This window comes from Bubalus kerabau, chromosome 6 (genome assembly GCF_029407905.1).
Source record: "Bubalus kerabau isolate K-KA32 ecotype Philippines breed swamp buffalo chromosome 6, PCC_UOA_SB_1v2, whole genome shotgun sequence".
Classification (NCBI taxonomy): domain Eukaryota; kingdom Metazoa; phylum Chordata; class Mammalia; order Artiodactyla; family Bovidae; genus Bubalus; species Bubalus kerabau.
In genome coordinates, this window is record NC_073629.1 from 4721409 (window position 1) to 4738892 (window position 17484).

General features: G+C 40.0%; 1 protein-coding gene across 8 annotated transcripts in view; it reads right to left on the bottom strand.

The window, feature by feature from the left end:
- The window catches only part of PBX1 (PBX homeobox 1), a 335848-nt gene that overhangs the window by 73181 nt on the left and 245183 nt on the right, over positions 1-17484 (bottom strand). For all 8 annotated transcript variants that reach the window (XM_055587226.1, XM_055587221.1, XM_055587220.1 and 5 more), the window contains 2 exons: positions 11867-12002; positions 6619-6778 (listed from right to left, as the gene is read on the bottom strand). In XM_055587226.1, the coding sequence (XP_055443201.1) occupies positions 6619-6778; positions 11867-12002 (296 nt within the window). The remainder of the gene's footprint in view (positions 1-6618; positions 6779-11866; positions 12003-17484) is intronic.

Genomic DNA, 17484 nt, shown 5'->3' on the forward strand with positions numbered 1-17484 from the left:
GAGGGCACGAAGGCAACGCTGCACAGTAGGGCTGGCTCTGGGATACAAGTCACTGACATTCCTGATTTTCTAGAAAGAAGATGATGTCCCCTTCTGGGTGGCAAACAGTCTAAGAGAGCCACGAAGACTGCAAAAATAAATGAGAATAATATGCTCTTCTTGCCACCTGCCGTTTTAGAGGAAGATGAGACAGAAACTGAACCAGGAATTCTCAGGCATGCATGAAATATGAAATCATAATAATAATGATCAAGTGGGTCTCCAGAAGAGCATTTAACCATCTGTTTTCACCTCCTAGCGATGAGGTTTTCTCCCAGACTCAGCCTGCAGGCACCACCCGGGTTCCACTGGTTCCACTATGGTAAACCTAGTCCCCCCCTCAACCTAAACACAAGGCCGTGGAAAAACTTATTATTATTCTGAAGTCATCGTGCAGCTCAGCGCATTAGGAAAGAAAGCTCGACGTGCAAGGTTTGGTTAAAACATGACATTAGCCTGGAAAAGGAGAGACCTCAGGGACCCAGGTCAGTTCCACTCTATTTTTTCCATCCCTTTAGTGCTCAAATTGCACTCCTGCCCTTGAGTTCTGAGACCACCATCATCCGTGTGGAATCACACAACAATGATTCATGCCCCAGCTCTGACTCTTTCTTTTCTCCCAAGATGGGGATCTGTGCTGTCCTAGAGAGCTGCCTCACCTCACATGAAGAGCTGCAGCTAAGCAGAACGGGAGGTTTTGTTTGTTTGTTTATTTGTTCCATGGAAGGACCATATAGCGGTGATTTCTAAACTCTGCCACTTTCCTTAACTCTTCGTGGTACCCTCATCCTTCCAAGGCAAGAGTCATTTAGTGACCAGATGATTTACTTGAGGACAATTTACCTGGGGAAAACCTCAAGTTAAGAAACACCTCCTTCCTGCTTTGTTCTTTGGGGTGTTAATCCATATGCAAGCAACCAGCTCAGTATTAATATTCTGCTATGTGGACAGATCCTCTACTCTTACTTCCTTCTCCTGTGAAAAAGGAACTGCTTTGAAGGGTAGGGGACAAGGCAAGCACCGTCCAAAGAACTATGGCACTCTCATGGCTCTGCAACATGTCTTGTGTATGTCATGTGGCACACATTTCTAGGTTTAGTTTATCTGAAAGGAACTAGAAAAGTTGGGTCTTAGGCAAAATAAGTACAAGATCTGATCTGATCAGGTATGGTTTACACCCAGTCAGTGGGTGGAGGCTTTGGTGTGGACTTTCCTTCCATTAATGTGGTGCAAATCTGACAGTCCTCCCTAAAATGTAGGTGAAGTAGTGCATAGCACAGATCACATTCTTATGTTAAGATATATAATATATGATCTATAGTTACATCCCTCTCACATCTTTCTTTCAACCACAGCAACATAATCTAAATAGTATTTAATAGCTTTATAGTATTACAACATATGCTCACATGTAGATGTCATCAGAGTCAAGACCCAGCAGCTCTAAGAACCCAAATTATACTTGTTTATATGAATCAGATTTTTTCCCCTGAGAGTATTCAGTTTGAAGCTCAGGTATTCTATTTCTCTCCCAACCAAATACCATGTAATAAACATACACTATATATGCTTGGTTGACTCTTTATTGGAAATTAGCACACAGACTGAGAAACGGAAGAAAGCCCCAAAGGGCTATGTTGATGCCAAGGAACCTGGCATCCATAGACCCATGAAGGCACGGAATGTGCCATTTACAAGACAGACACTGCAATTGACACAGATGATTTAAAAAAATATATGTGCATAGATAAATTGTAAATATGTCTGGCTGCCTAATGTACATAGAGACAAATATGCGCATATCAATGTACTTCATGTACAAATGCATTTGAATCAGAGCAGTAATTGCAGGAGGAGTCCCTGTGCTTTTGGCCATGCTGTTTCAGCATTTCATTGTCTCTGCACATCCGTGTACAACAGCGCCATGGTTTCTGCTTCTCTGATAAGTATCTAGAGGCAGTGATTGCATTGAGGGAAGAGACTAGGTGCCATGAATACTGCAATAAAGCAGACACAAGTCCACACAAAAATCTAAATAATGACGGGAAGATACATTCTTCATCTGGCACTGGAAGTTGGGAAGAACTTATACTAGATTGGATAACCTCCTGGAATAGGACGTGGGCTCTCTCAGAGGTGCTGTGGAATTCTCAAAGAACTAACACAGAATTACCTGGCTTGCTGAGAATGTCAGTCTGAACCCTTACCTGCCAGTGGCTATAAAGTAATGGCAAAGACTAGAAGCACAGTTTAAGACATGCTTACCAGTTAAATGGTTCTGAATTTGGCTTGGGGAGGGAGGCAAGTGGGTCATTTACATTGTAATCTAGATATTGGGGCATATACAAAACTAAATTTGCACTCAATTAAACAGAGAAGTAATAGATCACCTATGGATTTTGAAGCATTTGCTCACTCAAACACAATGTGGAGATGTGTTAACATCCATTTTCATAAGACAATCTCCTGAACACACTATTTTTACACTAAAGAGTTTCCAGAATTAAATTTCTTAAGAAAACAAAAACAAAAACTCAGCTAACCTCAAAATCCAAAAAAAAAAAAAAGTATAATAATCATAAAATCTAAACCCAGAGCAGAGTTTCTTGACCTTGGCACTATTTACATTTTCGATCTGATAATTCTTCGTTGCGCGGGAATATCTTATGTATTATAAGATGGTCAAACACATTCCTAGCCTTTATCCAACAGGTGCCAGGAACACCTACCCCCGATGACTCTGACAGCCAAAAATGTCACGTTTACCCCAACTGAGAACCAATGACGTAAAACAAAAATGAATTTCCTTTTCCTTCCTAAGGAACTCAAGGCGTTTAAAAATATTAGTTCATTATAACTCAGAGCATTTTTAGGAAGCAGACAAATGGCAAGTATTGCTTTAAGCTCTGCAGTCTAGACATCAAAGCCTCACATATTAGGTAGCCAGTCTGATCAGACTGGACTCCCATACTATGTGAAGGCTGGAAGACAGAGCGTGTCTGCTCAATGTAAGCTCAACTCTATCATGCTCATTTCTCTATTTTCCATGATTTTCCCCTCTCAAAATCAAATAATCATTGTTACTTTCTACTCAGGGCAAAGTACAAGAGGGAATGTTTATCTAGATCAGTATGAAATCCCTTTAGTAGTTATACATGTCCAGAGCTCCAATTCCAGGAGGCTGTGTTTTCATCTTCCACTTAGAAATTAAGGGTAGAAACATGGGAAGAAGGAACACAGCAGAAAACATCAATGGAATAAATTCTTTCAATTGGTTTCGAAAAACAAAACCATGCGGGTATCTGTAGATTTGGTGCAAGTGCAAGTAAACTTCTCTCTGGCTGTGTCACGTCCTCTCCAGCCATGGGTACCATGTATCAACTCCTGTTAGGAAGCCAGCGTCCAGAGATTTTAATATGATAATCTTCCACCAATCCCTCAGAACACCAAACTTCCTTTCAGGAGTACAATAAGAATGTATTAAAGAGTTTAGAGCTTGCCACTATAGTGTTGGAGGAAGAATTGTCATGGCTGAATCTCCTGTTTTCCTTGACACACACACACACAAAGCTAAGCAAAATAATTTAATCTATGGGTTCTGAGCCTCAAAAAAACAGGGACTGCTGAGCTAAGCAAAGATTCTGATAAGATATCAATGTTGATACCATGCTACAGAAAATATCTATAACCCACAAGCCAATTTCTTTCTTCTGGATATTAAAAAGTTCTCCAACTTTTCCCAGTAGATAATCTAGCCTTCCTAAAAGGGCCTTATTTTTCTGAGATATTAACTCTTGCTTTCATTATTCCATCAAAAATAAGAAATTGAAAAGGCATCACTTTAGTTCACTCCAGAAGAATTATGGACCTAGGGTTATAACTATTGCTTCAATTGGTCCCCATTTTTTTTCAAAACAACTAATTTTCTTGTCTTCTTTCTATTCTTCATCCTTGTTCCATCCATTTTGCCCAGCTCTGCTGGCATAAAATATGAAGTATTCCAAGTATCTCTAAATGCTTGCTAATTCCTCACAGGATGTAGCCCTGTGTGACTTTTATGAATCACGCTTAAGGAAATAGGAGGCTGGGTATATAACAACAAACAGGGATATTTAGAAGTGGCCTAAATAAAGATGGTGAAATACTGCTCTCCACACAAAAGCCTCTATAAGGAAGAAGATTTACTTGCAAAATATCTTGCAGTAGAAATAAGTATTTATATTTAGTAAAGCTTCTGGGAAAAACTCCTGCTTCTATACTGAGGATCCAAGTTTCCAGGTTTCAGAACTCTGGACTTCAAACTCAAACGAAATATATTTTCACTTACTACCCTCTTATGTAAAACTTGCTATATTAGTTATCATTTACTCTTTGACATCATTACCAAGGAGCTGGTATACAACATTATAAACATACTATGTGAAAAGGTGAAAGTTCTCCCTTTATCTGAGTAGAGATTTGGGTTGTGTTAAGAGCAAAGAAAATATAGAAAAACCCATTTATAACTTTTCTTGTTAAAACATTTATCTTTTAAAATTCATGCTATTGCACATATACAATAGTATTTTCTTTTGTCTCTATTGTAGAAAAATACAAAGGGATTTCTCTGCATATTATTTCCAACAACTCAGGCACCACTGGAAAGCTTAGCTCAAATTTTCCATAATAATTTACTTTGTGCTCAGAATAGTCACATGAAGGTTAAGCCACCAGAAAAATTCCTCAGAAAACTGTAATCATAGACTGACATTCCAAGAGAGCCAACATAATTCTTAAACACAGACGAGGGGGTTAAAATGCTTACTTTTCTCTTTTTAAGTGCTTTAGGAAAGAATAAAGAAGTTACGGACTTAGTAATGAAGGGAGTCCATGGGGCCCTTCTAAGGACTAGTCATAAATCATGCTAAACCATCTGCGAGGCAGATATATCAGGGACAGGAAAAAGTCATTTTGATATCTGTTTTGCATTATGATAACCTTTGCAAGAGTGTTGAGTGTGTTTTTGCTAATGTTGACAGAATAAAACTTCTTCCACAAAGACAAGTGGAAATGTCTGCCTAGCAGTACAATTCAACTGGTGCTGTTGGGTCTGAAATGCTTAATAATTGACCAGATGGGAAAGAAGGAAACTCTCTGGTTACTGAACCTGCTAGCCTTGATCCTTCGTCAATAAAACCTTGATGAGAAAAGAAGGAAATACACACTCACACACAAAACCTCAAAGAGCAACTATGCTCCCTATGGTTACCTACTCTGGAGTGCTGGGTAAAGTAAAACTGGATTGAATTTTACTTGTCTTTTACCATATCTGTGTTTACAAAGCCCTGGCCATTCTTCTTGCATGATTCCATTTAAACAAAAGAAGTCTGTGACGGTATAGCCCTGTGACTTGGAGAACCTTATGATAACAAATTAGAAGTGTCCAGAAGCTGACAGAAAGCATTAGTGTGTGGAGCCTTACATGTCTCCAATAACAATCTACCATAAGGCAGAAAGATAGCTTATTTTAGCGGGCAAACAAGCTGGGAGGTCAAAGATACCACATACCTCCCTAAATGTTAGAAATTAGATTGAAAAATCATATTATGATCTAACACATTTAAATCTGTGACCTTTTAAAGTTGAAGGCATTAATTTTCTTAAATGTGCACCCCATAGCCAAAATCAATGCATCTGATTCACTATGGGGAGAAATATTATAATCTGCTTTTTATTAATATTATTAATACATAATTATATAATAAGAACTATTTCTGGTTTTCCCTTTAAAAAAGCACCAACATGGATACCTTCCACAAATACCAAGAGTACAAACACCAAGGTTATATTTTAGGTATTATAGATGATTTTTTTTCACATGTGGAACTTAAGAACTGGCACACTCCTAAAATATATTATGTTAGCCTTAACTCTGAAATTAGTGATACAATGCACATTTACTAAAATAAAATCAGGAGCATAGCACATGACAGATACCATAATAGGAAAATTGGAATCTGGATCATTTGAATTAATGACTGGCAATTTTCTTTGTAGTTTATATAAAGAAAACCAACACAATAAAACAGTAAAGAAGAACAACAATAAACAATTGATAGCAATAATCATAGTTGGCTCTGCAGACCAGAGCATTCTAATGAGATGTTTAAAGAAGAGTGGATACTCCTGCGTAGAATTTACGGTAGTAAATGACTCAGACATCGTGTGGTTGGAACAGCAAAACAGATACATGAGACAAACTAAATGTGTGAACCCCAAGAGACTGTCGCAAAATATTAAGTCAAGTTTACTTATTAAAATCTCTGAAAGGAGAATTTAGAGGTCTCCTCATCAAAACCAATCAATTTACCTCTGTCCAACTTAAATAGACACATGACTGCAAACCCTCAGCCAAGTCCATCTTATAAACAGCAAAACACACTGCCTTTTGAAAATAAAAAGAAAAACCCAAAGTAGCATCAATGATAAAAAAGACAATTAAACACATAAATCAACCCATCCAAAACAAGAAAATCCCAATGTCGGGAAAGCACATATAAAAATGGAGAACCATTCCCCCAAATCAAAGAGAACACTAACCAGCTGAGTTGGGAGTTGAGGGTGAGTTAGCTTGGCTTCCATGGGCTGACACATTGGTAGCAGTAACAGCTGTTTTGGCAGCATAAATATTGGCTTCCTCTTGAAATTTACCTATGTTCTTCTTGTACCGGATTCGTTTATTTCCAAACCAGTTTGATACCTAGAGAGATTTAAGAGAAGGTGAGAAAGTTACCATTTCCTCCTGCATAAACATCACAGAAGGAAGAGCTTATGAGAGAGTTGAAGACATGGGCTTCATTGGTCTTATCCTAGCTCTGATTTCTCAATATTAATGATAAGACCTGAAGAAAGCGCTTGGAGAGGAACAATGATATAAAATGAGATTTTCTTGCTTAATATAACACAATCTAGGAAAACCACAGTGACAAAGATTTTTCTATGCAGGAGCTGCTCATTTAACTAGGACCATTTTACTTTAGGGCAAGCATTTTAAATCTGCTTACCTCGTAAATATATGACTAAAAAAACCTTAGCATTTCAGGGGAAATGCCTGTTACTTACCAATGCTAAAGCTGACTCTAGGCAATCAAAATACACAGACCTTTAAATATCCATATAAATCTAGATCAACATATGGATGCTTTCATGGATGGATGAATTTCCCATTTTTATTAGTTAAGTAACTTTAATATGGACTAGGTTCTTAGCTGCACAGTACTACTACTGACCTTAGGATCAATATAATTCCATCCCATAAATTTCACTAAGTATTTTGCGTGAAGCTTGGTGTTATCCACAGAAGGAAAATCTGAAGCATAGCGCTGATTATTCCTTTGCATTTCAGGCTTTAATGTTAATGCCAAAACACAAAATAAACCTAATTTACTTTCATTGGTTAATTTATTTTCTTCACGTGGCTCACAGTGGCTGTCCTGGCTTGATTCTTACCCGTTCCCTTTACACCAAGACCTCTGCCAGAGACAAGTGCAAACACAGTGAAATTCAAGTTTTATTCCCATGATTCCTGCTTTAGGAAGAGTTTCATACTCCATATTCCAGATGTGACTTCAAACTAAAATGTTGTGATTTTATACAATTACAAAACCAACCATGAATTTCATGAGGAAAGGAAAAGTTGGTAACACATGTACCACAGCTTTACATGTAACTTAATTTATCCCAACAATGGCAGATAAAGAAAACTCTTGCAAAACTACACTTATTTTTTTAAGTGCATGAGCTAAATTTTAAATGTTATAGGGCTATCCCCTAATAGACCTAAACAGCTTATGCTATAGCAGAAATGACAAGCCTCTGTTGTAAAAATCAAACCATATCATTGAAATATTAGTAGACAAGAGGAAAAAAATTCAGAAAAAGGTTTATTTATTGTAAATGCTGGTGCCTACAGTAAGAGTCAAACTAGGAGAGAAAGACACTTGTGAGTCCATTTAAGGACTGCTGCCTATCTAATGTTTTTCTTGATGTAACTTTCACTATTCATAGGAATCAATCATAATCATGGTTGATTTTTTTACTTTTAAGTGGAACAGAAAGGAAGAGAGGTAGGGAGAGTTTTTTTCTGAGGCAATTGGATGAGCTGGAAGAAAGTGGGAAAGATGAAGATAGTTTGGAATGACTTTTGAGGAGGAAAGGAAATGCTTGTGGTCAGTTACATGAGAGAAAGGTGAGAAGGAAAAGGGTGGAAAAACGGACCATTCCTAAATGATTACCTTCTGCAGGAGAACATATCCTCATATATAGGGAAGATGCTGGGTCAATTCAGGCATTTCCTACATGAACCACTAGGGGGATATCATATGCCCTCAACAATGCACAGAATCAGTGCTTTTGATAATTAATTCACTGTTCAAGAGTCACTGACAAGGGTCTACTATGTGCTGGGTACTAGAGAGATATAGATGACTGACAGTCTGAGACAACTAACGCAGAAGGAATCGTAGATTCTCAGGGAGAGGCTTGATTCACACTCTGAACAATCTGGCATGGCTAGAGCCACGGTGAAGTCTGGTGGACAGTGAGATATATGAGTTTGGCACTCTAGTAGAGACGTCTCATGGGGATATTCTAAGAGAAGTATATTTGCAGCTGTGAGCAAGGAGGGAATCACTCCAATTAAGTGTGTAGAACAGTGCTTTTCAAAGTTTCAAAGTCAGGGGCTCTTGGAGGGCTTACTAAGACAGAGTCCGAGCTTCCTCTTCTCCTTCCCACTCCCCATTCATGCGCGTGTGCTCGGTCGTGTCTGACTCTTTGTGACCCACAGACTGCAGCCCGCCAGGCTCCTCTGTCCACGAGGTCTTCCAGGCAAGAATACTGGAGTGGGTTGCCATTTCCTTCTCCAAGGGATCTTCCGAGCCCAAGGATCGAGCCCACATCTCCTGTGTTGGCAGGTGGGCTCTTTGCCACTGTGCCACCGGGGAGGGCCCTCCTTCCCAACAGGAATTCTTATTCAGGACTGGGGTGAGACCCAAGGAATTTAAAAAAAAAACAACAAAGTATAGTTGATTTACAATATTGTGTTAGGGCTAAGTGTGCAGCACAGTGATTCAGATATATCCATAGCTATCTATATCTATATATGTGTACACACATACATCTATATAAACATATGGAGGTTTCTGTGTATGAACATATTTTCATTTGGGAATCAAAGGAAGACTCATTACTAAGTGAATTTTAAAAAAATGTATGTCAGAATATAGTTAATGGGCTAGGACATGATGAGATGGGGCTAAAGAAAGGACAATACTTTCAGGATACGTAGAGATGGGAGACCCTCTAAAAAGACTGAGCAGGAGTGGCCTAAGAGGAAGGAGGAAACTCCAGAGAGAACAATGTCAAGGAAGCCAAAGTAGGAGAATTTCAAGATGGAGGGGTTATTATTAACCCAAAGAAACAAACAAAACAAAAAACCCAAGGTAATAGTCAAAGCCATCTACTAGATTTGAGAACAAGGGACAGAGATTTAGTATATCATGTGGTCCAACCAACCGTGACTGATAGATGGGGTGACTAAAACCCCTAAAAGAGCGAGTTCCTAAAAGAGCGAGTTCCCTAAAATCCCATGGTTGACTCAGCATGGGTCAACATGCTCCTAGCAAAGGTTCTTTCTATGATACCATACTGTTTCCCACTGAAACTTGTTCAGCAATGGTAAAACAGTCTGGTTATGATTGGGAAGAAGTGATGTAATGGGGAATGTAGAATGATGCCTTGGGATGGATGGGGGAAAGACAAAGGTGATGCAAAACATGTATAAATCACTTCCATGAACAACTATTTGCACCCTGGATTTCCATAATGAAGGATGCAAAGGTTGCTGGAATAGGCCAAGATTCCATTTTTTTTATTCAGATACAATGCAGACTAGATCCTGGAAAATTCATTCTATTTCAGTAGGGATTTGGAATTCCAACAATATAATGATTTTCAACATTAATAGCAGAATACCCCATGACTGAAATTCACTGTTTGTGATGTGGTTCATATCTGGAACTATTCTGCAAAAATGCAGCAAGTATCAAAAACATCAGCTATCTTTTCTTGTGGACAGTGGGTCTAGATTTGGACAAGAATGGTTAGAAACTTAAGATAATACCAGACCACCTGAATTTAGACCACTGATGTTCTACTTTCCTAGGGTTGCCAAGACTAGAAATGACCTTCAGTTGGGTCCAAGTACCTGAGGAAGGTCCAAGTTGAAAAGGATGAGGCAATCGTTTCTAACTTATCTGAAAGGAGGTTTTTGAGACTCCTGCAAAATCACCCACAGTATGCTGGGGAGACCCTGGCAACCTCTTCATTGCGGACCCTCTGTGTGGAGTTCTTTATTCTGACTAGACCCACTTCTGCTTAAGCTAAACACATGCTGAAGAAATCAGCACTGGTGGGGAGCAGCGGAAGCCAGGCTTCAGTTCAAGAAGTATGCTGCTGCTGCTGCTAAGTTGCTTCAGTCGTGTCCGACTCTGTGCGACCCCATAGATGGCGGCCCACCAGGCTCTGCCGTCCCTGGGATTCTCCAGGCAAGAACACTGGAGTGGGTTGCCATTTCCTTCTCCAATGTGTGAAAGTGAAAAGTGAAAGTGAAGTTGCTCAGTAAGTGTCTGACTCTACATGACCCCATGGACTGCAGCCTACCAGGCTCCTCCGTCCACGGGATTTTCCAGGAAAGAGTATTGGAGTGGGGTGCCACTGCCTTCTCCATCAAGAAGTATAGATGCTCACAAAACAGCATCTACTTCTTTTGGAAAATGTTAAGTGAAGTTTCTTACTAAAGTAGGCCTCTTCTCTCCAGTTCCCCCTCACCCCCACCCTTTTGGTAAACAGCAGTACATCTAATTCTTTGGCACGTGACATAATTCTGAGGAAAACGTTCTCTGAGAGATTTCAGAACTATCACTACTGGTCTCAAATGAGACTGGTGGTGGCATTTGAGGTTCAGATCAAATAAGAAGTATAGATGGATTCTCTAAGTAGACAAAATGTAGATGGGAATTCCCTGGTTCAGTGGTTAGAACTCAGCACTTTCACTGTCGAGGGCCCAGGTTCAATCTCTGCTCGGGGAACTAAGATTCCTCAAGCCACGTGGTGTAGCCAAAAAAAAAAAAAAAAAGTACATACATATAAAACTTGCCTCCTTTTCTACTTCATATTAATGCTGAAGACTCCAGGTCTATAAAAATTTTATGTCATGTATCTTTCCACATCAACAGGCACCTCTTATGATTATTGCTCTTGGGGGAAAGGGGACACTCAGTGACATTTTGTGCCTTCATTCCAGTGCAATCATAGTGACATGTTAAAATTCCTCCACTCCATCAGCTACAGAGTGAGGATATCCAGAGAGGACATGTGAGTCCTTTTCATTTAAAAGTTCCATTCACTGACTCTTAAAAAGTTCCTGAGTTGGGGAAAAAAAAAAATGGGCCAAGGAATTGACCCTGTTTGAGAAAATGACATGAGAAGTGCTGGTAGCTCTCCAAGTCAATGCAGAAATGCTCATCTATCTGAAGAAAGGGAGCGCACAGAGCAGGGAGCTCCAGCCCTGCTTTAACTGCACTCCACTGAGTCTTCTACTTCTGTTGGCTTTTCCAGGTTACTTCCCTGGAGACTTTCTTATACACACCATGAGCTGACCTTGCCATTTTAAGGCTTTAGTTGATGGAACCTATAAGTCATGAAAGTTCAGGAAGGCCAGGCTTCCAAGATGCTGCCATGCAACACCACCATGGCCAGGCTTTGGGCTGAGTCCTCTGGGGTGTCTTACCTGGGACACTGTGATGCCGCACTTCTTGGCTAGCTCCTCTTTGGCTTCCTCACTGGGGTAAGGGTTGCTGAGATGGGAATAGAAATATTCATTCAGGATTTCCGTCGCTTGCTTGTTGAAATTTCGTCTCTTCCGCCTTCATAAAGAGCAAGGAAATCACAATGACAATGCACAAAAAAAGAAGTTCACAACAAACACATATAAAAAGGGAGAGGAGAGGATCTACATTTGGGAAAAGACATGTTTTTGAGTGAATGAGAGGAGACGTGTTCTAAGGGGCCGGATGCTGAAAGCTTTTCTTAAGGTGTTCGTTGTATACCTCATCGTGCTCACTGTGGGGACCCTGAGCAGAACAGTCACACGTATTTATACAGAGTGGTGAGCACCACTAAGTTTCAAAATCCGCCGTCTTGGTTTTGAGCCCTAGACAAAATGAACACCGGCTGGGTGATTTGGAATGCCTCTCCAAACCTTAGCTTCCTCAAATGACAGTCAAAAGAGTCAAACCAACCTCATGTGGTGAGAGGAAGGGAGAAATGAGGTCATATCAATATATAGACAGGACTCAGCACAGTGCCTGCTGCTGCTAAGTCGCTTCAGTCGTGTCCGACTCTGTGCGACCCCACAGACGGCAGCCCACCAGTGCCTGATACATGACAAATGCTAGGACTTCCTGGGGATTCTTCCTACCAGGCCCCAGGCCTCGGATCCGATCCTTCAGAGCCATTAATACAAATTATTCATTTTTCTTTTTTTTTAATTTTATTTTATTTTTAAACTTTACAAAATTGTATTAGTTTTGTCAAATATCAAAATGAATCTGCCACAGGTATACATGTAGCTACGGTTATTCCCATTTACCAATGAAGAACTGAGTTTAAAAGTTGCTCATCTAGTATGTTACAGAGCTAAAATATTAATTCAAGTCTGCCTGAGTACAAAACCCAGCCTCTTTTTATATACAAATTGCCTCCTGGCAATTACACAGAGACTCTGCAGCCATAAGTTAAAAATAAGTTCTCATTTTCTCTCTATTTTATCCCCATGTAAGTGCATGCGACATGTTTAAAAGGCTTGGGGAAGAGGGGCAGGAACGGATGGAAATTAACCCCCTGACTGCTTGACCTTCCTTAAAAGGAGAGAAACAGTACTTCTTAAGCAGGAACAGCTGCTAAATGGTGAAACACAAGCCCAGAGAAATCTTTTTTAACATACAGGTTGCTAAAAGGAAGAAAACCACTCTTTGAATAAAAGCATTTTTATGCCTTAAAAAAAAAAGTGCTAATTGAACTAATTTAAAGTGAGAATCACTTTATGGCCTCTTCCCAGCTAAGGCCTGGGGAGAGCTGGGGTTTGCTTAGGGATGCTGGACTCCTTGCAGATGTCTGCTGGCCTTCCTCGAGGGGGCAGGGCCTCTATCTTTAAATTAGCTCCATTAGCACTTTTGCCTTTTTGCTTTTATCAAAACCTTTTCCTTATGGGGAAAAAAAATTTCCAGAACATCCCTGGTTATGCCAGGATATCAAGTTTTCCAATTTAAGCCAACGGAAAGCACTGATCGCCTTGCTAGACAGAAAATTCAGCTAATATTGTACTTTCAGGGTCCCACTTGGATTAATTAACACAATGAAGTGCCTGATTTTACCGGATGAACACCATCTGTCCATAGGTATTAACCACATCTGTCCAGATTATGCCAAGCTCAAGTCACTCTCCCAAATCATGCTGAGTTTCTGGGTCACCCAGCATCAGAAATTGGGCAGATTAGAGCAAAAGGCCCAACTAAAAAGGAGACATGTATTAAAAGCTCTTGCATGATGGGAATTTGAGGAAGGTAGCCAAGTGGCTAACCCAGTCTCCAGGCTAGTCTTTAGATAACCTCTGGCTTTTTCTTGGCTTCAAGAAAACAGTTGTTTTAGGCCTGGGGAAGTGGCCCCTGAAGGCTCCTCTAATTGGGAGTTGTTTGCATTAGCGTTACAGTGTATTTCTTGGGACTCTTCCAATTGAACTCACAGGAAGCCTCTCTGGAATGGGTTGGGGTGCTGGGATTGTACAGACAGCTGTTCCTGACTCCTGGGGACGTGCAACCTTCCTTTAGGGGGTTGCATCTACTCTGATGGCCGCACTGATCATCTCCTGCAGGGCCTGTCTCAATCCAGGGCCTTTGAAACCCCAGAATTAGGAGTTTACAGAATTTCAAGAAACCCAGGGAAAATAATATACTTCTGACAATAAGGTTATTTGAACTAAGATGCCTGGTTTCTTTGCTCTGGCTGGAGGGGTTTTCAGCTTGGTGAGTTAACACTTGTTATTTCAAGCCAACCAAAAGCTTTGATTGTTGGGTATCCAGGTAAGTGTAGGAAATGCGGAAGTTGATGAAATTTTAGGAATGGAAGCTTTGGAATCATAGTGATTCAAGAATGAGGAGTGGAGGCACCACAGGCCATCAAACGTGTCATCTCTGCCCAAATGCCTCTCCTAAGAGCCAATACCCCATTTACTACTGCGTCCATTTGTAACTGCTTATTCCAGACATTTCCAACAAACTGTTTCTATGACAAGTATCACATTTCACTCAAATCAACTTTGTTTTCATTTTTCCCACATTATATAATAATATCACCATACATACAAAGTTCATTATATTTGCTAATTTGCTCATCCATTCAATTGTTTGTTCATTCCTTAACTATTTGAGTACCTAACACACAGCAGAACCTGGGAATGATTCTCAATTCCCCTCACTCTCTTCCCTTCACTGGATGATTGGCCCCAGAGCAAGTCTTACCAGTTCTATTTTTCAAATCTATCCCTTTTGTTCCATCCTCAGTGTCACTGCTTTTTTTGAAATGGGTTTAGAGGAACTATGGTCTATTGTATAATGGTCTTACTAAAGTTGTCCAACAGCACTTCCTACAATGAGGAAAATAAATGTTCTCTGTTCCCCTATTGGAGTAGCCAGCAGCTGCTATTGAGTGGCTGAAATAAGATGTGTAAAACTGGAGAGCTAAATTTTTCAATTTTGTTTACGTATATTTTAATTAATATAGATTAAAAATCAAGAAGCCACAGACTAGACAGTAAAACTGTAGCCTGAAATCATGCCCAAATAGCTCTCTTGGGAGGAGAGCCTGGACTCTCAGCCATGGGGTGCCTGAAATGTCTTCAGCACCTCCTTCTTTAATCTTATTCCATCATATACCAATGTTTATCTGAACATATTTCTCTCCAAATATTCGAGTAAAATCGGGAAGGTATTTTGTATTTATTCTGTATTTTCCCAGTTTGAGAAGCAAAAGCCTCAGCTAATCCTTAAGAAAATGACCACAGGAATCCTCTAAACCATGGATCTGATCATAAAAATAATAATTTGGGAGAATGGCATTGAAACATGTAAATATCATGTATGAAATGAGTTGCCAGTCCAGGTTCGATGCACGATACTGGATGCTTGGGGCTGGTGCACTGGGACGACCCAGAGGGATGGAATGGGGAGGGAGGAGGGAGGAGGGTTCAGGATGGGGAACACATGTATACCTGTGGCGGATTCATTTTGATATTTGGCAAATCTAATACAGTTATGTAAAGTTTAAAAATAAAATAAAATTTAAAAAAAAAAAAAAAAAATAATAATAATGATATCAATAATAATATACCATAGTGATCCTTATTATATTACAGCTGAATTACGGTATGAATACTATGCTCCAGACACTATATTGTAAACATGTTATCTTATTTATTCCTGTGGATAGAATTATTCCCATTTTGGAGACACAAAAACTGAGTCTTAGGAAGGATAAGCCATTTATCCCGGATCACAGATGTAGTCAGGGTTATAGCAAGAATCTGAACCCAAGCGGTGTAATTTGAGAACTTTCACCTTTCCTTCCTTAAATAGCTCAGAGTTTCTGCTGCTTCACAGGACAATCTGCAATCTTTGCTGGCACAGTTAAGGTCTTTCAGTGGATCAAGCCCATCCCCAGTGTCTCGTTTCCCCCCATCCTACACATGCTCTTCCTAATTTCATCTGGCTTCATCATATGCTCCTCTATTCCCCAAAGACACACACGGCATTCATGCTCCCGTGCCTTTCCATACCACTCTGTGTATTTCTCTCCCACAGCATTTGCCACAAGTTTACATGTGTCTTCCCAACTAAACAGCAAATCCTCAAGGCAAGGAGCCGTGTTTCACATGTATTTGAAACCCTGGTGCCCAACACATAGTAAGTATCCCAGTCAGTAATGCCTGTCGAAGTTGAATTATGTTGTTTACTTTGCTTCTGTGATTCCTTCTATTTGGTAAACGTCATAGTCCTCTGAGACTCAGCACTGTCTGCCTCTCCCCAGTGCTCCAGTCTCTCTCCCCTTTGGGTGCATTTGGCACTTGTACTTCCTGTGATCATGTGCAGTTTTATGCTCAGTTATAAGAGCACCTGTCCCAGGAGATTATGAGTTCTTGAAGGCGGGACCCACATTTACGTGTATTCTTTTCATTTTTGTTATTCCAGAGGCCAATACAGCATTTGGAAGAGTAAAAACTCAGTTATAGAAGTAAATAAATTTAAATGTAGTGGCAGTGCAGCCAGATCATATTGGATGTCCTTTCCTTTCTTGCAATCCTCTTTTTAAATAATTTTCTATAACTTTAACTGAACGGTGGAGTGCAGAGGTATATTTCCAACCATGTGCTTGCTGCTTTCTCCAGCAAGATGTTATTTTTTACAAAACAAAGTTAAAATTATTGTATTGCTTGAAATGCATTAAAAAGGTTTAAAAGTTCCATTTCAAAGACTTATCACAGCACTATGCTAGATATAAAACATGCAATAATAAAAGTTGACTGAATGAATGAGTAGAATTTTTAAGTTAAACTTTTCTGGCACAGTGAAATCAACATAAGGAAGAAAAGAAGGATATGACTCAAGTGGACAAAACCTGGCCAAATGCTCAGATGGGGAGTATGGAAGGCAGACTCCTAAGAAGATCTGTAAGATTCCACTCTGGAGTACTCCCCCAGCCTTGAATGTGGGTGTTGGGGGGACAGTGAAAATGATAGGATATCATTCCTATGATTAAGTTACTAATCAGCTGACTTTGTGTTAATGAAATGGGAGATTAGGTTAAAGCCTTAAAACGGTGACATTATCCAGGAAGAAAGGAAGCAGCCAAGCTGTAAGCCCTGTCAATGGGAAGGGTGGGTTCTACGAGCTGGGGACATCAGTCCTATTATCACAAGGAACTGAATTCTGCCCCCACGGGAATGAGCCTCAGCTGTGAGCACGGCCTCAGCTGAGCCCTGGCTTACAGCTTTGTGAGACGAGGGCAGAGGATCCAGGTCAACCTGCTGTTCCTGAACAACAGAAACTATGAGACAACGTTGTGTTGGTCTAAGCTGCTAAATTTGTGGTAATCTGTTCTTCAAGAGCTGAAAATACAAGGAATGTTACACAAAAAAGCTGTAACATTCAATTCTGCATACCTATTATATTAGGAAGACGAATCCTGTTACTAAATCAAGTCTCCCTTGTGTTTCATTTGTCGTCCATGAAATCTTTTCTTAATGAAGCCCTGCCCATCAGATGCATGGATTAGAGCAGCACGTAAATATCAACA